This window comes from Anoplopoma fimbria, chromosome 3, assembly GCF_027596085.1.
Source record: "Anoplopoma fimbria isolate UVic2021 breed Golden Eagle Sablefish chromosome 3, Afim_UVic_2022, whole genome shotgun sequence".
Taxonomy (NCBI): domain Eukaryota; kingdom Metazoa; phylum Chordata; class Actinopteri; order Perciformes; family Anoplopomatidae; genus Anoplopoma; species Anoplopoma fimbria.
Window position 1 is genome coordinate 16,318,570 of NC_072451.1, and position 15,724 is coordinate 16,334,293.

A 15,724-nucleotide genomic window follows, 5' to 3' on the forward strand; every position below is an offset into this window, starting at 1 on the left:
CTGGCTGATCCTCTGCGGTGTCGTTGCCTGAACATAACCTCGATGCAAGTGGCACTCAATGAAGCTAAGAGCCGGGCCGGTCCTTGGTGAAACTGGGCAGTCGGGCCAGATGTTTGGGAGTCGCTGAAATGCCATTGTTCTTGTCCAGGATGTGTGTGAAATGGCATTTTGGATTTTTTCATTTGACAGCCTAATACCCATGGTCCCTTAGAGGAAAAGTGGCAGCCTGTGTTAAGACTTTATTAAAGAATTATGAGATCCGACTGAACCTGTGCGGTTTGTTGCTATCTGCGAGGCTGAGAATGTGCCACTTTATCGGGTATGAACAACCTGCACAAATGTAGGTATGCATTCAGTGTTTGTCCCTTGTGCTCCAATGTCCTTGCTATCACTCTTCTTTGGTGCAAAATTTAGTTTGGTGAAAACTCCACATTGTTAGGCTGCGCAGTCCTCCCACTGAAAGAGACCTCAGAGACCTCTTATGGCATTCAATATGTGCGCCCAAGCGTGAGATCCAGATCCATTTGGCCAGGAGATCCGCTGGGAGTGTCTGGGGTAACCCAATCTCTCACACCGGCACTCCACATCCAGAGAGCCATCTTTTTACTTCAGAACTGTGTCAGCAAAATGGACGCTCCAACCTCAGTGTGTAGCCCTGCCACAGTGTTTATGGATCAGCTTAAGGGCTTTTGATATTGTCTTTTCTTTATACCCTGCGTAATTTTGAATACAACCTGTTTCTGTATTTAAAATGTAATTGCAGAAATGCGAAAAACTGTAAAAAAAAACTTCTGAAAGCTTTATCTCAAATAGATCTCCTAAGAGTAAAGTTACTTTACAGATTTTTCGCCTGCAAATGTATCGAATGGCAAAGTCAGTTTTCAGGTAATAATTATAGCACCTGGAGCTGTGAATATCACCTTCAGAGGATATCCACCTTCATCCTACACTTGAAGCTTCAACATCTGAAAATTTAAATAAATGTATTAGAAAATAAAAACATTTATTCTGGGTTGATTCATGTAGGGGAGATGCATCTTTCATCCCCTCATGCATTTTCTAAATGGCTTATCCTGTTCAGGGTCACAGGGGACTTGAGCCCATCCAAACACACTTTGGGCAAGAAGCAGGTATACCCTGGCCGAGCCGTCAGTCCATCACCGAGATACACACATACAGACTAGCAAATGCATTCACCCTCCTCTGCAGCCCTTCATAATGATGCCCCCTGTCTCCCGAACTGGGAGAGCTGAAGGTGAGTACCCCCCTCCAGTCATCTCCCTCTGCCTCACCAAGACAAACACTTGAAATAGACAAAGCACTAGAATTTTTTTATTTTTTGTGTGTGGATGGGCCGGGGGAGGATTTTCAAAAATGTATTAAACACCAAGCAATAAAATATAGACCAGGTGGGGTCAAATTCACTGCTATTCTCCAGGTTCCACCGCCAGTGTGGCCGATGTGATGATATGAGGACAGGGGAAGAGTCTAACAAGAGGAGAGAAAAGGGAAAGAAAGTATCAATAATGCAGCGTACACCGTATACAGCTGACAGTAAAAATAGAAAAAACACACTGTCTGAGAGAGAGGAGAGCACACCAAATTCTGGGCTGAGTCCCTTGCATGTACGCGGCAGAACATGAATCTATTGGTTAAATGATTTGAGCTCGTTGTGGCTGCAGAAAGTGGTTCAGGTTTTCTAGCACTATTGGAGTGAGAGACCACGTAATGCAAAGAAATGTCACCATGTTTTTCAACAATTTAGTGCTGTCTTTAGAAATCCCTTTATACGTATATATTAATGCTGATGTGAAATAATCTTGTAAACGTGCTTACTTGATGAACATGTGGCAGATGAACACTGGTATGTTTTGCACAAAATGTGGAGAAGGATATTGAAATAGAACACAAAAAATTGCTTCCTTTTTTAAATTATTTTTTTAAATGTTTATTCTATTTATTTTGGGGAATCTAGAATTTCAGTTAAACACATACCACCACTGTCAGTTATGTATTTATTGCTCTGTTACCACTGATTAACTAGATAATGCTCCATAATGGAGCCCCTTTGGAGAACACCATTTTATTCCTTTAATTTCCTTTAAATCTGGCATTCATTCTCATCCTGTCTTTCTCATCCCTTACTACCATCCTCTCTCATCCATGTCAGTCTTCATCACTCTCGCTCTTCCACCGCCCCTCCTCCTCCCTTTGCATCTCTTGTATTGTAAACAGCTCACAAAAGCATGACAAGGTCTCCGCTCATGTTCCCCCTGCCTCCCTCTCTGTTCTCCCAGCTATTTGTTATTGTCTCCTCCGCTATCGTGTGTGTTTGTCTCTATCACGCGTTCTTTATTCTGTTTTTCCTCTGCGTCAGAAAAGCAAAAGTTAATTAAATATGGAACGAGATGGAGCAGCATCTCTTTAAACCATCATGTCATTAAAATGGCATCCCTGGGAGATCAGCTTAAAAGGAGTCGGAGAACAATGTCTTCTCCGTCAGATATTTATGGGCCTGGTTATGTAAACATGCTCCCTTTATTCTCTATGTATATTTCATGTAATTATCACTTTTTGTAGCGTTTCCCCCGTGAGATTCTTAGAGGCAAGAAGTTACTAGGGGAATGTCATTAGAAGAGACTATTGTTACAGCTCTGCTGTGATACTGCACCGGGAAGAAGGCTACATTCCAGTCCTGTTGAAACCTTTTATCTATATTTGACTTCATCATATATAAATCATCAATGTCTCATTACAGTGTATATGCAGACTTCAACTTAAAGCCCATTGTCTGCAGTTTGCCAATCTTTATTAATACCAAAAAAACATACTGAATGAAGCATTTGTCAGCATGGATGCATCTGATCTAGATCCGAGGAAATTCACAGATTGTTGACAGGTTTGCAAAAACCTTCATGCCTCTTACTCAGCCCACCCATGTATCCATCTGTTAGAAAAGCTGAAGATCTGGAGCGAGCTGGATTCCTTCAGCAGCAGAGGCCGGTGACTGGTGCTTGAAGGCCTTGGTGCCAGCTGACGGAAGCCGCTAATTAAGAGGGCTGGGGAGCCAGTGGGGTGCCTTATGAAACAGGGGCACCTGGGTTTCACAAGAGGGGGCCGGGTATCCATCACTACTCATCTGCGACGCACGGTGAAGACTATGGTCCGCTCCAGCGCTGTGCCACGTAGCACTCTTTCACTCGGGCATGATGTCAAATACGGCTCTTGCACAAAAAAGCGCTCCTCCCCCTGTGCCCTCTCTCAGCTTGTTTGCCATCACAGAGGGAGATGTTATTGCATAGCATGATGAAATTGTATATGTCAAGGTGCATTTCATTCACTGCAGATGCACCTATAGGTGGATGCTGGAAGAAACAGCTGTGTGTGGACACAGTCAAATGCACATGTAAAAAAAAAAGCACACACGCTCACACATCTGGACTCCCACATGCATAACTTAATGTCCCTCTTCATTCTATTGTTAGTTGAGTCTTCTTTGCTGTAGGGTCAGAGTGTCTCAAAGTAATCTAACTAGCTCTGACTTAAGGGACAATATTAGGTCTGCCATGAGTTCCATCATTACTGTTTTACCCACCACAGGCAGATACAGCACTCGACCATCACTGAACCTGCCATATTGCTATCCAACCTGACCCCACAGATGCAGTAAACCTAAGTGAACCACAGTTTCGAAAGTCGACAGCAATAACCACTGCAGAATTGCTTTTAATCAACGTCTGAAATGAGGGTGACTTGAAGCGTCGCCCCATGCTGATTAAATGTAATTGTTTAATTGCCAAGTGCTGGGAACCCATCCTAAGAGGATTCCAATGGAATTATTTAATCTCTAGTCAGGAAGTACACTGCAGGAAAAAGCAGGGGGAAAAACGGAAGAACGGAACAGGCAAAAATGAAGCCGAAATAGTCAGTTTTTTTCTTTTTGAGTATGTCCCTCATGAAATATTAATCTGTGGTTTACATTTAGTTAGCTGAGAAAGTGAACAGCCTACGCAGGGGTTGGATGTGCACTAAGTGATGCCACAACTTCAAAAGAGGTCACAGTTTTGACCTGTATCTGCAGACTAAAGTGGTTTGGTCTTGTCTGCAGGCTCAAGCTATATTCCAGCTTAACTTTTAAAATGCTATATCCGTCATCCCCTTGTTGTAAGGAGTAATGGTATATGAAAATGTACTTTTTTTTTTACATTACAGTGCCTTAAAATCTGTTACTTTTTATTGTCTTTCTATTGTGTAGACTAGCGACGTTGTCTGAAAACAAGACAATTCAGCATTAAAGTCATCCTAACAAAGTGCTAAAATGGAACCATCTTAGAGTACAGAGATCATCATGGGGAAGTTATATAGGCCTTCTCCCGCCTCTGATCACTGACTGCGTCTCTGCTAATGGGACTCTATAAACTTAAGGGGCACAGGTGTGCTCCATTTGAGGTCACTGCTTTTAGATCCATTGCTTGGGGTCACAGACATCCAAAACCCTGCGATAAACACATTCACGTTTACATACTGAAAAGGCTTAAAAAGACACACACACACACACACACACACACACACACACACACACACACACACACACACACACACACACACACACACAGACCTCTGCATGCGGACATAATTAAAATCTATTTTACATATTTTTTCCTCCAAGACCAATTTAAGTTGGCATGATCCGCAACACAGCCTCGGTCAGTAGCCACATCAGTTTGGCACACATGCCATGACATTTCAATCTATCAACAAAATCAATAGCAGTAGTGCTGCTAATATAACTGCACACAGTGCAAGCGCTCCTCACAGTGATACGGCTCTTGCTGTCACATTTAGATACACAGGGAGTGAACCCAGGCTTGCCATTCCGCTGATAAATGCAGTTCTGTCCTCCTGAGGGAAATGTGCTTGCATCCCTCTGGTCAGAAGTGTGCTTCTGTCCCCCCACCACACCACAGGCGGGGAAAGGGAGTGAGGCGGGGGGGGGGAGCAGAGGCCTGTTCCCTGCAGCTGTGCCCTTATTCGCAGCACCTGACCAGGGGCCCAGATGTGCACTCGCGCAACAGCAACAATTTGAGCAATGTAAGTCCCCTGTGGGACCCAGGCACCTGCAAATGTAACCCCACTATCTAACATGACAGCGTAATTACAGGTCTAATAAGTCTACATCTGGTAAGAACTCATTTAATCTATCAAATCATATAGCTAAACTGGGGAACAATACAAAAAATGATATTGTACTCTCAGCATTTCCTCTGCACATCAAACAAAAGCCACTCGGCTCTTGGCACTGACCCAATTAGCCATCAGGTAGACAGCATCTAAAATTAAAATGCGTCACAGAGCGTCATTTATTTATTTTATAATGTGCATAAAGAACCTCAGCCAGTAACAGAGATGTGTTTATTTTGGAAAATCCTAAATTTAATTAACTTTAGCACCAAAGATTGAACTTTCTTCTACGTCAAGAGGACAACATTTAGGCCACTAACTAGGTCTAATATTTAATTACACAAATTATTGCCAAAAATGATAAGGCATAAAAGCACTAAAGGACTGTATAAAACATTTGCTAAAGCATAGGACATGCTGGAATGCTTCAAGTTTTGCAAATACAATTGATACTATGTGACAGTGAAAAGGCTGTGAATAAATATAAAGAGATTTTTATAAACTTGTGATTATATTTTTTCTTCTACATTTCCAATCAGTCAGGGTCCTGGTGCAAAAATATAGCACATATATGACAATTCAAAAACAAACAAAACACACTTAATGTAAACCCTGGCCAATAACAAAGGTTGACTTCTCTATGATGAATTAGAGCTTAATGCTCAAGCACTGCACACGCAGGAAGCTATAAAGGTTCATGGTGACATCTAGTGGCACACAAGTATACATGCATCTTCAGTTCACAGTAAAATGGTATTTTGGTATTGTTTGTAAACGGATTATTTTCTTTATTTTACATAAAGGAAAATACTTTCTGTTTAACAAACTGAGAAATAATCTTAAAAAAACATTGTTGTTTTTACTTTTGTTTGTGTTGTTTTTTATGTACATCAAAGATAACTTTTTTTTTTTAACATGAGACGATAAATGTGCAGACAATGTACTCATTGTTGTTGTTGAGAAATGTAATCCATTATTAATATATTGTTTAAAAACGTTTCATGTTACACACATTTATACTTCGTGGAAGTAATCAAGATACAAGCTGCATAACATATCATACTAGACAACATGATAAATGGATTGCTATGTAGCCTGCACACACTCAAGACAAATATAAAATCTAGAACTTGTTCTTATAGTAGGTGAGAACTGTTTGTGTATCCAGTTGGTTTTTTTTGACAGGAAAACTGTTTTTATGCCTTTGATGGAAGTGTAATATACGCTTTAGATGTGAACACAGAAAACTGTTAATTACTTCATACTGTACAGCACCAACCTTGTACATCCAAACACTGAAAAGCTTTTGGAAACAAATAATTATGATCTTAGTGACAAACTGCGATGCACAGTTTTAGCTTCATCTGCTGAAACTGTGTAATTTATGGGTCTGATTTGAAACACTTCCATCCACAGTTTTGGCACATTGTTCATCAGTCTTCCATATCTGATTGTCACTGGCCAGTGCGAAGGACAGAAGATATGGGAGTAATATGCCGCCTTGGGCAGAGAATCTTGCTAAAGGCTCTGCGGAAGCTACTGTGGCAAAGCGGGTACAGGAATGGGTTAATAGCAGAGTTGAGCCACAGGAGCCAGAAGGTGACCTCGTACCAGTGATGCTGGATGCACCGCCCTCTGCAGGCAGCACGGATGATCATCAGTAGGGTGTACGGTGCCCAGCAGATGGCAAACACACACACTATGATGGCCAGGGACTTAGCAATTTTCTTATCCCTGGACAGACGGCTAGGCTGGGCAGCCCTGCTGGTTGAGGGATCTAGTTTACTCAAACTGGGAGAGGAGGTCTGGGAGTTGATTGAGCCTCTTACAGCCAGTTTCATCCCAAACCCACAGTTGTGGGACAGGGGGATACCTTTCTCCTGGGCAGAGGCAGGTACGCTCAATTGCAGGTGGAGCTGGGCCTCCCTGCTGTGGAGCCTCCTCCTGCGTATGCTGAGGTAAATGCTGAGGTTGAAGAAAGCCACAGAGATGAAAGGAGAGAAGAACTCCAGCATGGAGGCACTCAGCAGGAAGTACCAAGAGTAATAGAACTCTGCAAAGCACTCATCCTTTGGCACACGTCTTCTGCCCACCACCAGTTCCCAGAATATGATAGCTGGGCCATACAGGACAAAGGCTAGCACCCAAACAGCAATCATCTTGACTACGGCTTGATGAGTCATGCCCTGCCTGGCACGGTAACTTACCTGCAAATATAAGCAGAAATCAAAAAAATATACTGTGTGATACTGTCAGCGTGGAGTCACTCAATTGTATTTGTAGTTGCTGCATGCTGCAATTATTGTAGAAATAGAGCAAAATAACGAATGTTTTATGCTAAAGTACACTATCTTTAACCATAAAAAGGTAGGCAATGTTCATTTAACAGCATTGGTGGAAGAGGTATTGAGATTTACAAGAGCCATAACACAGTGTAAAATAGTGCATTGCAATTAAAAATACAGTTAAATATTGAGTAAATGTTTTAAAAGTATGCAAAGTATTGAAAGTGTTGTTTTATCATTTGTTTTAAAATGTTATTGTCATTAGTGATGCATTCATTCGTTAACAGCATTTAAATGTTGCTACTGGTCAGGGTGGAGCTACATTTCAGTGTTAATTTCACCTGTTATAGTTTAATCTTTGACAGTGTATCATATTTTATGAGCTGATCACATGTTTTTTCTGTAAAATATGTATCTTAAAAGTAACTAGTGGTGTTATTATAGCTGTCAAATGGAGTAAAAAGTCCATTTGCTCAAGAAGCAGAAACTAGAAGTGCTTAAGCAGAGTAGACATGCCTTAACAACTGTAGTGCAGTATTTGGGTATATTTACTGAAACACATCACTGATCTTCTTGTACTAATCACAGCACAGTGGCACAATGAATACAGAGGCCATCTTTCAACCAGAAGCCATATCTTAAACCATGTTAACAAAAACATCCAGTGAAACCCTTCAAAACTGAGAAAAACTGAGAATTACGATAATCATCAAGCTAATAACATTTAAAACATATAATATGCAGCTTTGGAGACACACAATGACATGTTTGTGAAATCATAGAACATGTTGGCCGACAAACAGAACATGTGAACTTTGCAACATCCTGACATCATGCTCTGCAGAAAAGTGGGTGAATGAGTGTTCAGTCAATGAGGCACTTCTCATGACCACTCCTATGTTCCTGTCCACATTCTTGTTCTGCGGGCAACATACTTTACACCCTCTCCAGCTGCTCTGCCCCTGTTCTGAATGACAAGAAATAAACCACAGTTCTTCGAGGAATATGGAAAATGTTTGTGTAAATGAATTGGTATGTAGTGATTCAGTACAGTGAATATTTCCCCTGTTTCACTTAGTGTTGTTGCACTCAACGGAGAAGAATCAAGTGTACTCATAAATCCGATCTGAAATTTTGCATATCTTTTTGAGGTTTGTTAGATTAATCCTGGGAGTTTCTAGAGATTGACCTTAGCTCTTTCTTATCATCCTAAATAACACGTACAATATCATACTTTCTAAAACTGTGCAGTTAGCATTTCGTTAATGTGCTGACATTTCATCTAACTGCCAAATACATGCATCTAATTTGACTTTATTCCTTCAAAAGACCAACTTTGTCCCGTGGCTGTTGATCATCCTTTGTCTTTCAATGTTCAGAGAGAAATGCTTTTAGGAAAATACTGCTTGGCAGCCGGTGGCACTGTTTCAGCTGTGATTGATCTCTCCAGGTTGGAAGGACCACGGCACGGAGGAGGATCTCTATGATCAAAGCTAGCAAATTAAAGAAGGGTCTCTCTCTCTCTCTCTGGTGTTATTTGTATTCGTTGCTCTGATGTTAAGTGTTTGCTTGTGAAAGGAGACAGAACACTCTCTTTGTCTGCCATGCCAAGCCTCATCCCACCTTTGAGTTGACACACACGTGTGTAGGATACAGTCAGGACAGGTTCAATGGGCCTAAGAGCTGCAGAGGTTTGGCTACTACTGGATCCAACTAGAAAATGGACATAACTGATGCTGTGCAATTGTATGTCAGAAAAACAAAGAAGCGGCACATAGTTGCCCGGACATTGATGAAATTATTAGAATCTGCTAAAGTGGAATTTAAAAGTATTTAAGTTTAGATATCAATATTACGCTATTGACATCTTCCATATTTTCCAAAGAACACTCCGTCCCAAAGTCAAAATGTGACTTTTCTTTATCTTCGTCATGGGGAAGGGCTATAATTAGGGGTGGCACTGGGCCTGAATGGGTCAGGAATGATTAACCTCTGCAGATGGGCACATTTGGGAGAATGAGGCGCCACTGCCACTACCAATAACCTGGGAGACTCACCAGTCAGAAATCAAGCCACTGACATGGGCAGTGAACATTTGTGTGATTACAATGGAAAAAGGCTTTAGTGTTCACTCAAATAAAAAAAATTAAAGTTATTTCTATCTTACCTTTATTTGATAGTGACAACATTTCAGATTATTTCACAAATATGCCGCATGAGTCACAATTCTGAGTTCACTTTGCTGTTGCTGTGTGCATTACATATGTGAGTCACAGGATGTTCCACTCACTGCTCTGGTGACTGACAGGAAGCGGTCGTAGCTGATAAGGACTATGTTGAAGACAGATGCCGAACAGAGCAGGTAGTCCATGACCAGCCATAGCTTGCAAAGTCCTCGGCCCAGTGTCCACCTGCCTGTGAGGATGTAAGGCATGTAGACCGGGATGCAGAATGCCCCTACAGACACAGTTATTGGAAAAGGAATCAGAAACCAAGGCTGCACAGTACATTTTCAGTAATGCACATGCATAAATGCTAAGTAGAACATTAACGCAGGGAGGGTGACAAAGTGATGAGAGATGAGAGTGAAAGAGTAGATCATGGGCGGCTGTGACGTAGTGGAGAGCAAGGTAGTTCTCCAATCAGAGGGTCGGTGGTTCGATACCCGGTCGATGTCGGTGTCCTTGGGCAAGACACTTAACCCCAAGTTGCTCCCGAAGGCTTGCCATCGGTGTGGACTGGATGATGAATGTTAGTTAGAGTCTGATGGTGGCACCTTGATGGTAGCCTGTCATCAGTGTGTGAATGGGTGAATGATATGTAACATACTACTGACTGTAAGTCGCTTTGGAGAAAAGCGTCTGCTAAATGACTCTAATGTAATAGAAAGATTGCACATCTACAAAAAATAAGCAAATCCATTGCCATATAAAGGAAATATCAAGAAATGCATTGAGCTCTCTTATAAATATATTGTTGGTTGCATCAATGTAGCGGCTTAATTCATGAGTGTAGTCTTTAAATACTCTACTTGGTAGAACACTACTACAGTAAAGGGGGATTGACAGGCATATGCAGGAGCATCAAATATATTCCAAAACTTTACCTGTCATATACCAGAATGGATGCACATATCATAGCACATCATAGCCTGTAACAATAAGCTTTATGACAGAGCTACCACATACTTTTCTCTATATTCTGTTGTTCCAGGGTATATTAGAAATACTAAGGTTGGACTTACCTACAAGCAAATCTGATATTGCCAAATTCAGGAAGTAGTAATTGCATTGTCTTCTCAAACTCTTGTCCACTTTAAAGGCAAAAATGACAAGTGCGTTGCCCAACACTATGACAACGACCAAAGTCACCATCATCACCATCAAAATGACAAAAACGGGTCCAGAAAACACGAAGCTGCTCTGGACTCTAGTTGAGGTGTTTTCAAAATAGTACCGACTAGAGTTGGAATCAGTTTGTTCCTCCGACATGGTCCTGATGTGATGATGAACGGTGTTCTCGTTATATCCTCAAAAGACCAGACCTGAAAAGAATAAGCCAGCAACAGGTGGCGGGCGAAGGGACTCCGCATTCAACACCCCCCCACGCATCCTTTAAAAGCTGTGCAGGGAAAATCCACGAGAGAGCGCACAGCTCCTTTCACACAACGCTGCCTGGACACTAGATGAATTACGCATTTCCCAGCAACGAAGCCTTGCTTTGGAGACATTACTTCTCCAAGCAAAAGGATTGACTTTGTCATCACACATTGTATGATACATAATGACTTTAAAGGAAATATCACGATCCGTTTAGACGATACAATGAAGGGGCACGAAGAGGTTTAGAGACACAGAAAAGTTTGGTTTCTCGTATCTAAAAGGAAATGAACAGGAATTAGTTTAGACGTATCCAAGAACTCGTGAGTTATTATTCCAGCATCAACCTTCAATTTGTTCAATGGAAAGAGGTTTTAGAAGCTCATGATGAAACCTGAAATCTATTTTTAAACTGTACAAACTGAAATTGGTACTTTTAGATAATTTTACTGACGTCAGAGAGTCAATTTTTTTCTCCCCCCCAATATTTTCATGCTGTGAATCAGATGATTTAGTAAACTGAGTTTAGTACCAAATCTATCTTTCCTCTGCTGAAATCCATTAATGGAAACCTCCTGTTTGACTCACTAATTGTTTGTTGTAGCCTGAAATGAGCGTGCTGTGGGTGTGCAGAGGATATGATACAGGGCGTGGACATGAACAAGCATGGCACAATCAAACTGAGATGACCCTAAAGGAATCCCACACTGGACATGGTATTAAGAACATTGCCTTCCAGCTACTGAAACGTGCATATTACCCTTTTTCTTATTATTTTTTTGTATATTGGTGCAGCTTCCATTGTCTGTGGAAATTGTTGAGGGCTTTTGTTTCATTAAAATTCACACTTTGGACATTCAACGACAGTTTAAGGCTTTACATATTAGATTAAAGACATTGTTCCCCAAAATAAATCTCATATATTCCATTCTTTTTCCTCCCATCCTGCCACCAGCCAGTTCCTTCAATCTGACTGACACGAAAAGCTGTTCAAGCCAGCAACAGCCTGGTAGACAAAACAGAAGCGAGTATAGGAGGCACACTGGTCTCTCACTGAAGCTCAACTCAACAGGTCTCGTGAGATTAACAGTTTTACCATTCGCAGTAAAATAGTTAGAATTCTCGCTAGTAGCACTTCGAAAACCTACAGTGTATTTCCTGAACCTGTTTAGATACTTGTGGGTGTAATACTTCCCAGGAGCTCACAGTGGAGGAAGCTGCAGGCCTTATTTGCATTCAGATACTATCCTGTCAGTCCCACAGCTGTGGTCCAAGAGAAATGAGAAACACTACAGAACAGTAGAAGTGACTGAAGGAGCCCAGCTTGAATTACTGTTATTTTTCCACAAATGGAGCCACCACCATTTCTCAGTGTTAGTCACGTCACAGTTGTAACACAGGAACCAGTGAAGGCAAAGCATAGTTTTCCATTCAGACTTCTCACCAGTGTTGTTCACAATAAGCTCAGTTAAAATAAAATCAGCTCTTTAAAAAATTTGACCATAACTGCTTTTGCAGATCTTCTTAATAAGAGGAATGGCAATCTGTATTAACAGGTCTGATAAAAGAGAAAGGATTGAGTGCTTCCTCATGTGAGAAATGTGTTATAATGATCATACAGGAAATTGTGCATATGATTCGCACCTCATTATAGTTGATAAAATATATATTTTCAAAGACAAAAATTTGAAAAGTCCTACATTTGGTAATGGTTGTTGAAAGGCAGTTTAGGGAATAAAGTTCTGTTTCAATTGCTGAATATTAACTTACTGTACTCAAGTTATATACAATATGATTAACTGCTCTCCTCTAAAGAATGACCGACAAATATGTTTTTAAACCGTAATGATCTCAAATCCTGGTGAATTGTTACGCTCATATCCATTGATTTTTTTCCCCTCAGAGGCCAACCTATTCAGCTAGTTTCTGGCTAGCTACAAAAAGGCTAGTGATGGTGATAATGATACCCATTACTGACAAATGTCAGTTATTCAAATAGTCAACAAATGCAGAGAGACGTCAGGGAAACTGGCGCTGTGCCGTCATGGAAACTAATGCACATAAAGATATACACCAGTGCTGTACTATTGCTAAAGTGCTCCGGAGGCAGTTTTCGCTGAAAATGTTGTTTCTTGTCTTAAAAAACATTAAAAAAGTTAAACATTGATATTAATTTTCCTCTTGATTTTTATCTAGAAATATTCTATTACCAATAATAAATAATAAATGTCACAATATAAAGATCAAGCAGGTGTGTCAGCTCAACATTAATATTAGATCATTACTGCAAAGGTCATTCTTAAGGTGTTCTTGAACCACACTGAGTGGTACACTGAAACATTGGGAGCAGTATCTACGCAGCCCAAGGTAAATGTATTTTAATATAATGATGCTTTGCCAGTGTAAGAAATGTAAAGTACTGCATACATATTAAACAGAAGGCAAATGAAAGTGTGTCATGGAAGCAATGAATTTAGCAGGTGCACCCTCGCTGGATTTGGAAATACAAGTGTGGCGTCTCATCTAAAAATGGAGGGCACTCAGAAACAAAGCAGTGCCACAGAGGGTACACAGAGGCTCTAGTGTTGCTGATTATACTGTGCCCTGCTGTGGCTCTCCATTACTCTAGTACTCAAGTGTTTGTGTTTGGATGCTGGGCTGGAGTACTGGTGCTATCACATTGTAACAGTGTGCCTATCCACAGTAATCACAGCCTAAATTAAACGATGAAATGTACAGTGCACATCCAGATTCTTCTCTTCAGTGGGGTCTTTGTAGGAGTCCTTCTAAGGCCACATTCATCGTTCATTGTACGGTATGTTGCAGTTTACAAATTGGGAGTAAAAATTGTCTGCATATTGGAGCTAGATACTCTATTTTACTATAAATATAAAAAATTGCTACATATTAATGTATGTCTGTGTATTATATTGTAAACCTTTGTGATCCTTGTCAAAGTGATAGAGGGTAAAGTGACCAATATTCAAAGTCAGGGAAGACAGGTTAAAAACAAACCTTCAAAACAGACTTAAGATTGATTATTTAACAACCATTGCATGCTTATGGAAATCTTTGATAAAAACTGATATCGATGACCAAGTAACCAGGAAATGCATTCTTTAAAATTGTCTTAGTAACTAACTAACTTTGCTGATCAGATAACAACTTGCAAAATGATAAAAAAAAAGGGCAAAAAACAGAATAAAATGTTCTGATTCACATCCTGTATTTGAACTATCTTAACTATCTGACTTTACTTGATTTGAACAATTCTTCTTTCCACGGTAAAATATGTGAGTTCCTTAAGATTTGAATTTTGATCATTTTGGTTAAAAAGTTCCAAAAAACCTAGAGAAGCATCTATCAGACACTGGGGTGATGCCCCTATGATGTTAGAGGAAGATAATAACATTTTGAAAAGCGTAGTCCCACTGTTGAACGGGGAGGGTTGCATCAATATGCTGGGTATTGCCATTTGAACATAACAGAAACATCCCTTGGTAGTCTCAGTCTCCACATCACATCAGTGCTGTCACAGTTTACATAATAAGTGCTAATCACTAATGAGAGAGCTGAACTCGTAGTTGGATGGCTTCACAGCCTCACAGTCTGTTTGGCAGAGCTGCTTCCGGGATGAAGGGTGCTGGCATTTACCTTATGCTGTGGATCCACAGAAGCTCATTGAAATGCTGTGGGCGTGCCTCATAATGACAGTAGTTGACTTGTTGAATTTTTCATTTCATTTTCAAAAGCTCCAAGCAGGGTAATCCATGTATCACTGTACCCCACCCTCATATTAAAAAAAAAAGCAAGTTATTATTGTAATCATCATGTGCCCTAATTATTACTGTAAGCATTGTGTAAGTATTCATGTTAAATAACCAGAATGCAGCATGCCTAGGCTTACAGAAAAATGAAATGTAGTCTACAAGGTAATATAATGTATTATGTAATCAGTCATGGTTGAAAATATAATAAAGATGTAATAGTCCTTTTAAATGCCCACTTAGTCCTTGATTCATACAGCACTGGTGGTGTATCAATACATCTTGGTTCTTGTGATATAAAAATATAAAATCATAAAACAAGTATTGAGGAGGCTTTGAAATTAGATTATTTACTTCAATTTCCTTGCTGAAGGTGAACAGACAAATAACCGAAGGTAATCTATTCCAAAACAGTGTCACATCTATCCTGTATTTTCAAGGCACCAACACAGCAATTACTTTAGAATGATATTCCTCATGAATATAAATGTGTAGTATCAGTGCTATTGACAAAAACCCTGTGAGAATAATAGCTTAACCTGATGATCCACTGGGGTTCATTCAGAGAGGAGACAATGCTTTTGAGAGCATTTTGGAGAAACAATGCATGTGTCTGGTGATGAGTCATATTTGAGGTGAGAGTTTCTATGTTAAAGGAGCTTTATAAGGAATTCAGAGGAATGACTGAGGGATTGCCTCAACATGGCGGTCAAAGTGAGGGGTAACGGGTGGGCGCTTCGCTTCTGTAACAACACTGTTGGTCGGGACGGCGTGATCAGCATTAGACGCCGTATAAGTGCAGTGCAGAGTGGCGGCCCTGAGCTAGCCAGTAGGACAGACAAACATGGACTCACATGCACTAAAAGGCACGTGCAGTCTAACTGGCTATCTT

General features: G+C 40.5%; 1 protein-coding gene across 1 annotated transcript; it reads right to left on the reverse strand.

Moving 5' to 3' along the window:
- Positions 1 to 6,635: 6,635 nt before the first annotated feature.
- On the reverse strand, positions 6,636 to 10,870 carry LOC129089276 (histamine H3 receptor-like). Its single transcript, XM_054596673.1, has 3 exons — positions 10,711 to 10,870; positions 9,757 to 9,923; positions 6,636 to 7,388 (listed from the first exon to the last, which is right to left on the reverse strand). Exons 1-3 carry the CDS (start codon positions 10,847 to 10,849, stop codon positions 6,636 to 6,638), a joined length of 1,059 nt encoding a protein of 352 aa, XP_054452648.1. The 5' UTR covers positions 10,850 to 10,870.
- Between the last annotated feature and the right edge of the window lie 4,854 nt (positions 10,871 to 15,724).

Coding starts and splice junctions, on each gene's coding strand:
- LOC129089276 (XM_054596673.1), bottom strand. CDS start 10,849: ATGGTGATGATGGTGACTTTGGTCGTTGTCATAGTGTTGGGCAACGCA. Junction 9,924..10,710: donor AATATCAGATTTGCTTGTAG/GTAAGTCCAACC, acceptor CTGTGTCTGTAG/GGGCATTCTGCATCCCGGTC. Junction 7,389..9,756: donor TCCTGTCAGTCACCAGAGCA/GTGAGTGGAACA, acceptor TTATATTTGCAG/GTAAGTTACCGTGCCAGGCA.